The sequence below is a fragment of the Tigriopus californicus genome, chromosome 6 (assembly GCF_007210705.1).
Source record: "Tigriopus californicus strain San Diego chromosome 6, Tcal_SD_v2.1, whole genome shotgun sequence".
Lineage (NCBI taxonomy): Eukaryota > Metazoa > Arthropoda > Copepoda > Harpacticoida > Harpacticidae > Tigriopus > Tigriopus californicus.
Window position 1 is genome coordinate 9346666 of NC_081445.1, and position 13189 is coordinate 9359854.

Genomic DNA, 13189 nt, shown 5'->3' on the forward strand with positions numbered 1-13189 from the left:
GTCTATTCTCGTTGCTTTTTTCCAAGAAATCCAGAGGCTTTCTCAAATCTCCCAACTTTACTGAACTCATCCGATCAGAAAAAGACCCTTTAGTAAATATGGTCACACCACTACAGTACATAACTTCGATTGTCAGTCAACTTTGTATAGTTTTTAGAGGCCCCGAATGACCCCCACAATAATATTAATAATACTGTTACTGTACCCGTTAAGAGTGAAATCAAAGCATTCGCAACCGGAAAAAGAATGATTGGGCTGCTTGCGTTCCCACATAATAATCATATACTGATTGCTGTGTAGTATGATTGATTCCCATTATACAGTTAATTATTCTCTGTAGCTTTTTGAGCACCAACACACTTCATGAAGAGAATGTCAAGATAATAAAGTCGAAGTGACGAGCACAAATGAAATAACGGAAAGATGTTGATTACTAATTAGCAATCAAAGTAGGTTTTGCTATCATTTTTCTCTGAAGCAATGGCTTGATTCAGCATTTCAAAATGCGTCGAAACGTATTTTCCAGGCAAAACGCATCTGAAAACGTTTGAAATGGGACTTAAACTTGGTCAATTTCGAGCCAAGGGCATGTCTCTGGCTGGGAGCAAATTTGTTACATGAATAATGATTTTTTTTTGGGTTAGTATCGACGTCAAATAGTTAAATTGAACTCTCTGACGGTAACGATTAACGGAATTCTCGCTTGCAGTGTTAGTGTATCCACTTCACAATTCAGAAAACTATCTGTTTGGGCGGCTAAAGCTAGGATTACAGATTTGATTTTATTGTTGTTTTTTTTTCAAAACAAGGCAAAAATATGTTATATGCAACATTGTTACATCGGCTAGATAGAGGGCGAGCAATCAAATTACTTGCATCCATCAGTATTCATTTACTTTGATTTTTGTTGATTCAAAGCAAAGGTGGGTATCAAACGTTTTTCAGGTATGGACTCTTCTGAAAAGAATCGACACAACTTTTCTTTTCCCGCTGAATCAAGCCATGGAACTGAATCAAGAGGACAAGATTGTGCAAGCTAAAGAGCATACTCAGGAGCAGTGTTCAATAAATGAAGCTCATTGGAAAGACGGAATAGGAATATTTTTAAATACTAAAGAAGAACCAAGAATATATAGTGAACCATCAAAATAAAATAGTTGATTTGTCCGTGTTAAGGTGTTAAAATGTAAGATAAGAAGCTAAAGATGCAGAGTATCCCTCAAGAGGCAAATAAGGACACAAGACAAAATTAATTAATCATGTTGTGAATAAACTTACATTGACAAATCTAGAAAAATACAACATGCAAAAAAGAGACTAAAAAGCTTTGAAAAACGGATCAGTACTTGACAATCTTGCTTTAATCCATTTATTTAAGCAACCCTGCATGCACGTCCCACAGCAATGTGTCAATCAACAATTTTGCAAAAAATAATCAAATAAGAAAGATATTTTTCTTTCAATTTGTTGCAGCCATCATATTTTGTTCTTCAAATTTTTGTTTCAAAGCCCATCTCTTCTAAATTACTTTTTTTATATTCTCGTCCCAATTAATTTTTGTTTTATCAACTACTATTTCTAATCACAAGACGGTGAAAACCATTTGTATTTGGACAGAACAGGGTAGTTCTAGTAGTACAATATTGGAGGTCCCTATACATATTTCAACCATGATTGTTGATAGATGCATCAACAAATATAGTTATTCACATAAATACTAGAAATGAGTTACTGTTATAAACGTGATTGCCTGTACAATGAATGGCGTTCCATCAACATAACGCATTTTAGTGGGCTCAAGGAAACTCATAATTAAATGATGCCTACTTTGGGTGGGAGTGGCATTCTCAAACTATTTGAAAAATAACGAATCATATTGATTTAAATATAACAAAGTTATTTCTTTTTGAACAAGGGATACTTAATCAGAATTATGTTATAATGGTTGTTAAAGGTACTTCAGAGATAATTTTGGGATAAATTCTAGTCTAGCTCTAAACCAAAAACATCAATGGTTACCCGAGGTCAACTTTTGAGTTAACAATGCCCGCCATTGATGTTAATCAAACATGAACTGCTTCGCTCAAATGGAGGTTGAGAGAGTCCAAAACACTAGGCTACCGACTTACCCAAACAAACAAATCCTCAGAGTAGTGAAATATTTACATCATTCTAATATTGCTATAGATCAATGGCATTCATTGTTCGAAGCTGGAGCTCCAAAATCCAACACCATTCCTGTATTTTGGACCATTTCAGAATGGCTTCGAACTTGGGAGGACCTATCGAAAGCAAGATCAGAGAGAAACTCACTAACAAGTTCGTTCCCATTCATTTTGAGGTATGGTAAAGTACAATTTTGAAAGGAGAACAGATTGAGTTATAAATTGAAATATATTATCTTGAGGTCAACAGAATACTGCTCATCATTTTTCACAACCTGCATTCTCTCGTGTCAAAACAAGACAGCATGTTGTGATTTTGGTAATTTACAAAGCAGCCGAGTTAACTATCTAACTCCAATCTCTGTGTCAATCATAAGTGACCATGCTGCCTTGGCCCATACCTTCACTAGCATTTGAAGCTACTTCGATCAAAAACCCATTTTTCAACATGTTGACCAATTTTCTACCCTGAATTTAACTAACAAGAGGAGCAAAGTAGTTCAAAAACTCCATTGCCAGGATTCAGTGAACTTGATATTGAGTGATATATATGACCTAAACTTCAAGGTATCAATGTGGAAGCAAGTTCAAATGATCCTTCGCTCTTTATTTGTAAATTTTTGCCTTTATCATTGCTCCATCTAATGGTGAAATTCTAAGAGAGCAATTCAACTCGAAGAGTGCAGAAAAAAACCCTTTCTGACATTTTTAACCCATTTTTCCACCTTGATGATTTTTACGAAAACTAAGTGTTAACAAAACTTTATTCGATCGTAACCAGGCTTTGTGTAAACTCGAAAACACATGATAAATAGAGTCCCAAGATTGAAGTATCCATGTTGACAGTAATTCAAAACTAATTGTGTTTTATTTTTCTAAACCTTAAGTCTCATCAGGACGCTATTTACTGGTGAAATTATAAGAACACGATTTAGTTTCTCAATATCTCAACTTTCAGGTGGTCAATGAGTCCTACATGCATAATGTTCCCAAGGGTTCCGAAACCCATTTCAAGGTTATGATTGTGAGCGACGTCTTCAAGGATTTGGCCTTGATCAAGAGGCACAGACTGGTCAATGAAACCTTGACTGAGGAATTGGAATCTGGCGTTCACGCCCTCTCAATTGTGGCTAAAACGCCTGAACAGTGGGAAAATGTGGATAACAAAACCATTGAGCCAAGCCCTTCTTGTCGGGGTGGTTTCGGCAAATGAATCAATGTTGACAAATAATATTAGTTAGCTCGCCAAATGAAATCCTTACAAACTTTGAATGACGCCAGTAATTTAATGGTAGCTAGAATGTGAAATCAAATCGTCGTTTTCAAACTTTGGAAAATCAACCAATGCACGGGATCGTGCATACAAACACGTGGAAAATGAATGAGTTATGCCTTTGTTACACAACGTCTTCTAAAATGTGAAGATGGGAATAGGATTTTTCTATGAAAGCTTGATTGAAGATTGAGCTCCTTGTAAATTTTGACATCGTTGCCGATGAGCAAACTAAAGTATTACTTGATCCAGAAGTTTCAAATAGAAGTCGTTTCATAGATACATGTGATTCGGGTCGAATTGCCCCCCACTTATCACTGAATTACATACCAGTTGTCATTGAAATGTGAGGTAATTGGATCTTGGGATTGACGCTAAGTACAACTGTACATGTTTTGAAGATAGCGTTTTCTCATGACTCAGATATTTTCTTTCTTTGAACTCTCACTGAAGGGCAATCAGCCCGACATGAGAAATTCCAGGCCTATTTCAGTTTGGCTTCTAGCCTCTCTATCTATGCCTGCCAACACTGAAACCCTCTTTGGATCCCCTAATTAGGTTCCATCAACCCATTCGTTCCCTCATTTCCCTAAAAAAATCATGAATACCTCATTCATATCCATAATCTTCTTATGTGTTGTTGAGTCTGCTGAGTAAGTGCTGTTGGTTGGTCTGGCCATGACCTCCATTCGCGTGTCTGAGGACAGCCTTCTACAAGCCTTGAGCAAACTGGTAATGGGCTGTATTTGTGCCAAAGAAAGTATCGTCGTGGATGGGGTGACCTATCGGATCTTGGAGCAAATTGCAGAAGGGTATATACTTGGTCTCATTAGTATGCAACAAGTCTCTTATAGAGTCCAGCTAATACAGAGTGGGTTTCCATGCTGTTTCAGGGGTTTCAGTACCATTGATTTGGTGGAGCATGTTCGCACACGTGATAAATTTGCGCTCAAGCGCATTACATGTCACTCGACCGAGGACCAGATTGCCGCTCAGAGGGAAATTGAGTTCCACAAGCATTTGGAACATCCCGCTATTTTGGAACTGGAGGCTAGTGCTGTGATTGGCAGCGCAGATATCATGCATAACGTTACCAGTGAAGTGCTTCTGTTGCTGCCATACTATCCTGTAGGTTAGAGTAGCTCTAGGCTGATTACAGTGTAATAAAGTGTTGCTATTATTTCTACAGAGAGGCACTTTACACGATGAGTTGGTTAGACGAGAGGTCAAAAAGGAGCCCTTTTCTGAGGAGTTTGCCTTGAAACTCTTCCAACAGATTTGCGAGGCCGTTCATTTCATGCATTCCATTGAACCACAACCTTTGGCCCATCGAGACTTGAAGCCACATAATGTTCTTTTAACGAGAGACATGCGCCCCGTTATCATGGACCTTGGTAAGAAGAAGCTTTTGGATTCAAACCCGCATACAAATATTCGCTTTTGAACCGTTTTCAGGGTCCACAACAACAGCTTGTGTTTCAATCAAAACCCATTCAGAAGCTCAGCACCTTCAAGACGTGGCTGCGGAACGATGTTCCATTACCTATCGTCCTCCAGAGCTTTTCCAAGTCAACTCTCGTTGTGAAATTGACGAACGGACAGACGTCTGGGTGAGATCGTCCTTTGATTACTTGACTATTACTCTGAAGTTATTTTCAAAACTTATATTCCAGTCTCTAGGATGCCTCTTGTATGCCATGTGTTTCTTCAAATCGCCATTTGACACAGTATTTGAGCGCGGGGATAGCGTTGCCTTGGCTGTTCAAGGGAACAATTTGAAATTTCCCCCCAATTCTACTTTCTCCACTGACATGCATAACGTGATTACGTGGATGTTGACCCCGAATATTGCTGTGAGGCCATATCTATCTCAGATTATGGATCGAATCCAGGATATGTTAAACAACACATCGACCAAGGAAACCAACCCAAAAGTGTGATACCCGGCCAGCTTATCTTACCTCTCATCAAAATCATCAATTGACAATGGACAGAACTTATTTATATATCTACGAACGATCACCCACACCCTGAGTAATAAAAACTCTCAAACAGTGAGCTACGGAATTTATCACAAACATATCTGTTCACAACTCCCAAAGCCATAAAGCTTTCCTCTATGCTGAAGTAATGAATTCATCAGAAAGAAAAAAGTTCCCACAAACCCTAACCGACGCTCAATTTCTTGCTGGTCAACGTGGAACTAGCCAGACCTGGGTCAGAGGGTACACGGGACGCTCGCAAGGTACCAAGCTGTCGTCCTGAATCGAGTGTACGTAGCGAACATCTCGTAACTGAACTGGGTGTGTATGAGGAAGACGCCAAACTCGTTTCTCCAGTTTTCCTCGACTCTTCTATGAACCGAACATAGTTGGTTAAGTCGAATCGTGTGAATCGGGTCCAATCATAATTCGAAATTTTTGAACATGACAACCCCTGGGAAAGTTGGTTTGGTCGGGTCGGGTCTGGTCGGCAAGAGCTGGGCCATGATTTTCGCTTCCGTGGGATATGAGGTAAATGAGAACCATAAAGTCAAACGGTTTAAAGGGTTCAATCATACCAATAAACACTTCAATGCAGGTTTGGATGTACGATATCAAGCAAGAACAATTGGATAAAGCGGTTAGTGACATCGGCTTGGAGGTCGAGAAATTTGAGAAGGAGGGAACCCTTCGTGGAACCCTACCCGCCCATCAGCAAAAGACCCTAATCCACGTTACAACGGATCTCAAAGAATGCATCACAGTAGGTTGAATACCCTCCGTATGCCGCTAAAAGCATGATAAAACAGAATATTTGCAATCTCAAAGGGTGCTGTGTACATCCAAGAGTCCGTTCCCGAGGATTTGGAATTGAAGAAAAAAATCTGGACCGAGATTGACGGTCTTGTGGATTCGGCCAAGATGATTCTGGCCTCCTCGACCTCGTGCATCGTTCCTAGCTTGATTTCAAAGGATCTTCGCCATCGAGAACAATTTATTGTCGCCCATCCAGTAAGACCTGCTCGTTGCTTAGAGTTGGACCTCTTGAGGTTTTTGATGGTCGGTCAATTTAGGTAAACCCGCCCTATCATGCCCCCATGACCGAATTGGTCCCTGCCCCCTGGACCAATGAATTCACTCAAACTGAAGCCCGAACCCTAATGACTCGGGTGGGTCAAGTACCTGTCTCTTTGTCTCGGGAGCTGCCCGGATTTGTTCTTAATCGGATGCAATATGCTCTGTTGAACGAATGCTGGAGACTTCTGGCCAATAAGGTGGTCTCAGTGGACGACCTCGATGTGGTCATGCGAGATGGCCTAGGCTTGAGATACGCCTTCATGGGTACGACCCTCTCAAGAGGATAGTTAATAGGGAAATGAATCATGGCTGAACTACTTTAGGTCCTATGGAAACCATCCATTTGAACGCCCCCAACGGAGCCGCACAATATTGCCAAACCTATGGAAACACCATCTACAAGGTGAGCCAAGACCTGGGGCCGGTGCCTGAAGCTTGGAAGATGGAAACGGATGAACATAAGAAAGAGGTAAGGGCGCTTTCTAAGGCATATCCTAAAACATCATTGAACTGAATTGAACTTACAGGTGGAAGAGATCACGAAGCAATTGGAGACTTTGTATCCCCCGAAGGACTTGGATGAACGCAAGCTTCGTAGGGATACTTGCCTTGCAGCCTTGGCCAAACTGAAGAGGGGTCTGCCAAAGTGAATATCAATCTCTGTTCTTCACTGTATGATGGGTCCATGCGATATTATCACTTTCGATGCATGTAAAATACACCAAAACACTCCTGCTCTTACTCGTACCTTACTCAATGCTCAGCAAAAGCTTTCAGTTTGTTCACAGTTCCAAAACCACTTTGACGACCTTGATTCGGCACAGTGACCTATCCTTAAGTGCCTGGTGGGTCAAAATGAGTACGAAAACTATGTGGTCTCTGGCTCTTTTCTCGCTCTTCTTTCCAAATGTCGTGTTCACGGCCATCCCCTCGCTTTCACCCGCCAGTATAAGCAACGGGTTGGGCGGAAAACTTGGGCTGGATACAGATTCCCAACCCATCGCGAGCCTCGACACCCTGCAAGACGCCAAAGAGAATTTGGTGGAAGATATAACGAGCCCACTGACAAATCCACTGGGTGCTCTGAATCCTGTTGGTGCACCCATTATCGGGAATGCGGGCTTACCTACTCTGCCCACTGGACCTGTGCCCAACAGGCTGAACATATTTGGTACTCCCACTAACTCCCTGGGAGTCATCGCCAATTCTGGAGCCGCCATTGGACTTAGTGCCTTGAAGATCAACTCTATCCTATTGGCACCCTTGGTCGGCCTTGGTGCTCAACTATCTGCGCCCATTATCAAAATCAAATCTAAGGTACTCTTTTATCCATTGTTCCCCAGTCGCCAGATAGTTAAGGGTAATTAAAGTATTAAATTCATATCATTCATAATCTTAGGTTGCTGCTCCTTTCGTGTTCAAAGGAGTGTTGCTTTCCAAGCCTTTCCTCAAGACTGGAGCTGCCATTGTGGCTCCTACCGTCAAATTGGCTGGCCTTGCCACTGACCAGTTCCAAGAGTTCACAGAACCCTTGGAAGATGGTATCAAAGAGGCCCTAAGACCCCTGACTGACGCTGCCAGACCCTTCACCAATGCTGTTCGACCCATTTCTCAAGCCGCAAACTTAGCCGTGGGAAACGAAAATATTCTCCAAGACCAAATCGAAAATGTCGATCTTCAAACCGAACTGGAAACAATTAGTCAGGTGAGGCGACCAGAGCGAGTCTCTGAAAGGCTCTGCTGATGATAAGTCCTTTTTTAAAGGAAGTTGAAGTGATCACCGAAGAGGTTGGTAACGCCTTCCAACGCGCAAATGTCTTTAACGGCCAATTGAATAGCCAATTCAACAGTCACGTCAACAAAGAACTCAACACGGAATTGAATAGCGAACTTAACGTTCAAGTTCGGTCAGCCAGAAATCGAAGGTCTGCTCATTACCAGGAATATCCCTTAATCAACTTTGATGGTAAGGAAGTAAATAATGTCATACACACAAACACATTGGCACGGTTTTTTTCTGTTGTAGATTATTCCAATACCATTCCTGAAGTCCAGGACTTTGGGGAAGATAATTCTAGATTTGGAGAGAACTTTCAAGGCCAGGTATTTCATTCGTTCGAGTCCACCGAATCGAACTCTCACCAACACAGAACTAATGAATTTGTGGAGAATCAAGATACCGTCCTGGCCAATAGCTTTGGTCAGGATGCTACTTCAGAGGTCAAAGATGATGAAATTGTGGATGCTACCGAATCTTCATTCCATGGCACCTCTTCAAGCGAGAGCGAGGTGGAGGTGGTTGAATCGGAAAGTTCTGTCATGAATTCGGAATCCGAAGTTGTTCAAACCGAAGGCCTCGAAACCATGGAATCTTCTCTCGTTGAATCTGAAGGCCTCGAAACCATGGAATCTTCTCTCGTTGAATCTGAAGGCCTCGAAACCATGGAATCTTCTCTCGTTGAATCTGAAGGCCTCGAAACCATGGAATCTTCTCTCGTTGAATCTGAAGGCCTCGAAACCATGGAATCTTCTCTCGTTGAAACCGAAAGTTCGGTCATTGAAACATCTAAACAATCGGAAAGCAATATCGTAACCTTGGAAAATGACGAGACCTTGACCGACATGTCCAATACTCAATCTGAAATGAAAGATGCCCAAGAAGAGGCGAATTCCAAATCTAAATTTCTGAGCTCTTCCATTGGTATCTCGTTCTCGACCTCTGCTTCAAGTAGTAAGTAATAAGTTGTTATGCTTCAGGTTAGAAATTTGCAACATTGTGTTTCTATTTTAGATTTATCATCTCAAAAATCGGTGTCGCGGAGCTCCAGTAGTTCTTCCAAGAGCTCCCAAGACGACGAAGGGATTTTATTGGTTTCTGAATCTCATGGTACGTCTTAAGAGGGCCTCCAAGAGCGTTTTCTGTAGCAATTGTTGGCTTTCAGGGCTCCCTGAATCCGAGGTTGATGGAACGGCTATGATTACCGAGGAAGCCTCTTTGGTGGTCGACGGAGCAAATAGTAGGGTTATTTCTGATTATTAAATCGAATGTTTACTTTATAAGCAATTAACACAACCTTTTTGTTCCAGATCCTTTCTTATGCCTTCGACTGAAGGATTTGTCCAACCCTAATTTATTCAATATTTCGGGGCAATGATTGACCCGTCCCAGACTAACTACAATTTTTATTCACTTTATGAGCTGCATAAACCAAATACTGTGGTATTCTGTGATTTAATAAATCATGTGACATGAAACATTTTCAGCCAAATCAAGATTGCAGTTTCCTCCAAATGAGTTTCGAAGTCGAGACTTATGATGAAAGAAGGGATTGGACAAGAGGTCTCCTAACCAGTGCCTTTATATTTAAAGACCTCTTTTCCAAAGACTTAGAATAAGGAATGTCGTGGTATCAAAAGAACAAAGTGCCACCCATCACCGTTCAAGGGGTGTCTAATTGGGTTCATAATTAAAACAGTTTCTTCTTGTGTGCGAGACAGCTCTTTAAATTGGCTGCTATCGAGTTTAAAGACTTGGCATTAGATGTAAAATGAATTCTTCTTGTCTCTTAACAATCAGAGCGTACTTTTCTAAACGGAAAAGTAAATCCACCAGAGTAAAGACTATGAAAGGAAAGATGCGTCATCTCGATGCCAGCGACATAAGCAGTGCGACGGCTGTTTTGGACGGGTGGGACTAGTTTGGCCCGATACTCGTTTTTGGCCTTTAGAGCACTAATAAGGCCTGAATTAGGATTGTTGTAGTTTTGAATGAAAACATGGACACAAAGGCACGCATTTCATTCAAAAGATAACAATTACTTGCCGCTGACCAAATATCTTCATTTCAAGTATTAAGTTGCTAAATCAATTGATTTTGGTCCCTGGCTCGTTCTATCTTGAGAGGCAAAACTCAATTCGGTCACGAGTTCTGTCGATTTAACGAGTTTTAAGTACTTGAGGCAGTAATTTTTTGTGTTTGAATGAAATGTGCACTTTGGTGCCCATGTTTTGGTTCATGATTCAGGCCATGGTAGTGCTAAAAAAGCAACAAAAAAGTCCAAACTAGTCTCAGCCGCCCAAGGCCGCCCAAACGACCCACGACACGCTTTTTGCTCCTGGCGATAAGAAGACATTGGAATCAACGAAACCTTCAAAATCATCCTTCATTGAAAACATACAGAACTTATTTGAGGATGATTTCGTTTTTTGCTTCGACCATTTAAGGTCCTTCGGGGGTCAGAGGTCTACTACAACGTCCTACCCAAAGGTGTGAATCTGGATGCCTCAATAAAATGAAGCCATTTCCTTTCCTTTTTATTCCTCTTTCCCTATTCCCCGTGTGGTCCATGGCATGGGGGTCCCAGGAGCATCGTTTTCATACAATTAGAGAGTTTTTTCTCTCTCTTCATTCGCCTTTAAGAGTCCTTCTGACAATTCGGACAGAAGCACTTCAAACATGGACTTCTTAATCGCAACAGAATATCACATCAAGTGATCCATTTGGAGGCACTTCTGTTGACAATCAAGGAACAGAAAGCAATCTGTCCCGCTGTCACGTGGATGAGAGATCTTGGGTTGAGAATTGCTTGATGGCTTAAAGGTTGAGGAGTCCTGCACCTGAAGTCTCATTTCATCGAAAAAGGGGAAGAAAAATTATCCCATCGGCCTTGGGTGGGCTCTTCATTGTTCCAGTTTTCCCCTGGTTATTTCCACTCATCTCTGACCCAGGTTACATGGTTGGTTGAGGGTTTGAGGGGGCCAGAATCAAAACCACTCATTTCAGACCTCAGTTGACTTAAGCCCTTTGGAGGAGAGGAGATCGGAGAAATCCTCTTGACAATGGCAAGTTTTATTGACACCATCAAGGCCATTCTCACCCGTTTGATATTTGCAGCTCACGGTTTAGTGGCCATTTATAAAGCTGTCAGTCTGAAGGACGATCCTTGGTATTGGTATTTGGCCATTACGATTTTACTTCTTTGCTTTGAAGGAGTGTTCACTTTAACTATAAAAGAAACACAAGAGTGGAAATGGTAAGTGTTGGAAAAATAACTAAATCTCCATTTCACATGTACAGTAGTTGGAAGAAGGAATTATCAGACTTATGCTTTGAGTGCTAATGACTTGTATGCCTATCAATAAACGACATGGGTAATGAAATCCATACTAAGAACAAGAAAGTACGTAAATACCCCATGCGGCATATTTAACTTGGCAAAATTTGAATTTAGATTTTCATGATTTGTCGTCTTTTAAGATTAGGCTTAGTTAGGGCTAATTTCTTTATTCAGACAATGTTTTGATACATTAGCTTATTTTTAATATTATGAACGGCATCATTGTAAATGTCAATAGGAAAATTGTGATCAAAATGACCTCACGCGGACTAAGAGCCTCATTCATTGCAAAGAACCTGGGAATCTGCCGCCAAGTTGTCCACGATAACCAAGACTAGAGGGCTCTAGCCAGGACGATCACTGAAGCCGCATTTCTGGTTTCAAAAGAGAACTTAACTTTATCAGGTACACATCCCGCACCCTCTTATAGGAAATACACGTGATTTGCCCTTCTTTTTGGCACATTGTCAACCCTGGACAATTTTTCATTAATGAAAAGGATGACTTGCTTTCCACTCTGTACTTCATAGGGCAAGAACTTGGACGGGGCAAATCTTTTGGCACTATTGCATTAATGATGCGCTGGTTCTTCTTCCTAGCTCTCGATATGGGGCCAAGGTATTTTTTTGTCCTTCGGACATTGGTTTCCTCCAGACCAATGGTGACCCTGATTGATTTGTCTTAATTTGACATTTGAAGGCAATAATCATAGTCGGGATCCACACTGATTTCTTAGGCTTTGAACTTCTTTCTAATGTCATTGACAACTTGGCGGCCAATTCCCAAGTTCTATCCAATGAATTAGGCTCGTATTCCGAGTAAGGTCACTGTCACACCGCCGACGCCATCACGAACCAACAATTAATCTATGATTAATAGATCAATTGTTGATTTGTGGTATTCAATTGTTGCTTCGTGGTGCCGTCGGAGGTGTGATAGTCATTTCGATCACAACTTTCCTTTTAACATATACAATGATGCCGTTCAACATAAAAAGAAGTTAAAGTTTCAAAATCTTATCTTAATAAGGTGACAAACCATCATTAAAATCTAAATTGAAAATTTGTCAAGTTAGATATGCCGCATGAGGTATAAGATGGAACGCAAATTGAAAAATGGGTTTTGGACAAAATAACCTTTTCGGAATGTTCAATTGAAATTAACCTAAATATTTCTGAAGAACGATAGATGATTACAGTGAGTTCAAAACAATTGAACCATGTAGCAATTGGTAATGTGCTATCAATCAACCAAATGTCGAATGAGAGATGGTTACCGTATTTGGTGGAAGACAATTGAACATGTAATAGAACCCAAAAACGTTTCAAATGATATAACATTTGCTAATTTTCGGAAAAACATCACTTAAACATATCACTATCATCATGATATTTCAAGGTTTTTTACTGTACCTAATTAATATCAATAAGGTCAACTAAATGAAAGACAATTCCCCTGACTCCATTACTGTCCAGCAATAGACGATAGAGCTGAGATAACACAGTATCAATTGGGCAGGAGAACAGGAAAATGTAAGTTGTAACTGCCATTACCATTTTCGTACATCCAGTGCCT

The 13189-nt window shown here is 40.8% G+C and overlaps 5 protein-coding genes and 1 long non-coding RNA gene across 6 annotated transcripts in view; 5 read left to right on the forward strand and 1 right to left on the reverse strand.

Annotated features, from left to right (window-relative positions):
• Positions 1-2048: 2048 nt before the first annotated feature.
• On the forward strand, positions 2049-3437 carry LOC131881954 (bolA-like protein DDB_G0274169). The gene is made up of 2 exons (XM_059228954.1): positions 2049-2341; positions 3124-3437. The coding sequence occupies exons 1-2, from the start codon at positions 2192-2194 to the stop codon at positions 3376-3378; spliced, it is 405 nt and encodes a 134-aa protein (XP_059084937.1). The 5' UTR covers positions 2049-2191; the 3' UTR covers positions 3379-3437.
• Positions 3438-3910: 473 nt separating this feature from the next.
• Positions 3911-5496, forward strand: LOC131881952 (serine/threonine-protein kinase 16-like). Its single transcript, XM_059228952.1, has 5 exons — positions 3911-4250; positions 4332-4566; positions 4628-4832; positions 4894-5048; positions 5112-5496. Exons 1-5 carry the CDS (start codon positions 4117-4119, stop codon positions 5376-5378), a joined length of 996 nt encoding a protein of 331 aa, XP_059084935.1. The 5' UTR covers positions 3911-4116; the 3' UTR covers positions 5379-5496.
• Positions 5497-5643: 147 nt separating this feature from the next.
• Positions 5644-7232, forward strand: LOC131881953 (lambda-crystallin homolog). Its single transcript, XM_059228953.1, has 6 exons — positions 5644-5951; positions 6019-6183; positions 6249-6431; positions 6494-6761; positions 6821-6966; positions 7025-7232. Exons 1-6 carry the CDS (start codon positions 5865-5867, stop codon positions 7145-7147), a joined length of 972 nt encoding a protein of 323 aa, XP_059084936.1. The 5' UTR covers positions 5644-5864; the 3' UTR covers positions 7148-7232.
• Positions 7233-7264: 32 nt separating this feature from the next.
• LOC131881947 (uncharacterized) lies at positions 7265-9766 on the forward strand. Its single transcript, XM_059228944.1, has 7 exons — positions 7265-7814; positions 7897-8202; positions 8262-8463; positions 8524-9228; positions 9289-9384; positions 9440-9514; positions 9585-9766. The coding sequence occupies exons 1-7, from the start codon at positions 7353-7355 to the stop codon at positions 9650-9652; spliced, it is 1914 nt and encodes a 637-aa protein (XP_059084927.1). The 5' UTR covers positions 7265-7352; the 3' UTR covers positions 9653-9766.
• Positions 9767-10821: 1055 nt separating this feature from the next.
• On the reverse strand, positions 10822-12012 carry LOC131882284 (uncharacterized). Its single transcript, XR_009373474.1, has 3 exons — positions 11874-12012; positions 11375-11502; positions 10822-11299 (listed from the first exon to the last, which is right to left on the reverse strand). It is a non-coding gene; the product is annotated as an uncharacterized LOC131882284 (long non-coding RNA).
• The window catches only part of LOC131882282 (uncharacterized), a 9897-nt gene continuing 8008 nt past the window's right edge, over positions 11301-13189 (forward strand). Inside the window, exon 1 of the mRNA XM_059229384.1 lies at positions 11301-11530. Coding sequence (XP_059085367.1) covers positions 11337-11530 — 194 coding nt within the window. The 5' untranslated portion in view covers positions 11301-11336. The remainder of the gene's footprint in view (positions 11531-13189) is intronic.

What these genes read in the sequence shown, in the direction of transcription:
- LOC131881954 (XM_059228954.1), top strand. Translation starts at nt 2,192, where the DNA reads ATGGCATTCATTGTTCGAAGCTGGAGCTCCAAAATCCAACACCATTCC. An exon ending in TCGTTCCCATTCATTTTGAG is followed by an intron (nt 2,342 to 3,123) that starts GTATGGTAAAGT and finishes CTCAACTTTCAG; the next exon opens with GTGGTCAATGAGTCCTACAT.
- LOC131881952 (XM_059228952.1), top strand. Translation starts at nt 4,117, where the DNA reads ATGACCTCCATTCGCGTGTCTGAGGACAGCCTTCTACAAGCCTTGAGC. An exon ending in CCCCGTTATCATGGACCTTG is followed by an intron (nt 4,833 to 4,893) that starts GTAAGAAGAAGC and finishes AACCGTTTTCAG; the next exon opens with GGTCCACAACAACAGCTTGT. An exon ending in ACGAACGGACAGACGTCTGG is followed by an intron (nt 5,049 to 5,111) that starts GTGAGATCGTCC and finishes CTTATATTCCAG; the next exon opens with TCTCTAGGATGCCTCTTGTA.
- LOC131881953 (XM_059228953.1), top strand. Translation starts at nt 5,865, where the DNA reads ATGACAACCCCTGGGAAAGTTGGTTTGGTCGGGTCGGGTCTGGTCGGC. An exon ending in CTTGAGATACGCCTTCATGG is followed by an intron (nt 6,762 to 6,820) that starts GTACGACCCTCT and finishes GAACTACTTTAG; the next exon opens with GTCCTATGGAAACCATCCAT. An exon ending in CGGATGAACATAAGAAAGAG is followed by an intron (nt 6,967 to 7,024) that starts GTAAGGGCGCTT and finishes TTGAACTTACAG; the next exon opens with GTGGAAGAGATCACGAAGCA.
- LOC131881947 (XM_059228944.1), top strand. Translation starts at nt 7,353, where the DNA reads ATGAGTACGAAAACTATGTGGTCTCTGGCTCTTTTCTCGCTCTTCTTT. An exon ending in AACTGGAAACAATTAGTCAG is followed by an intron (nt 8,203 to 8,261) that starts GTGAGGCGACCA and finishes CCTTTTTTAAAG; the next exon opens with GAAGTTGAAGTGATCACCGA. An exon ending in TCCCTTAATCAACTTTGATG is followed by an intron (nt 8,464 to 8,523) that starts GTAAGGAAGTAA and finishes TTTCTGTTGTAG; the next exon opens with ATTATTCCAATACCATTCCT.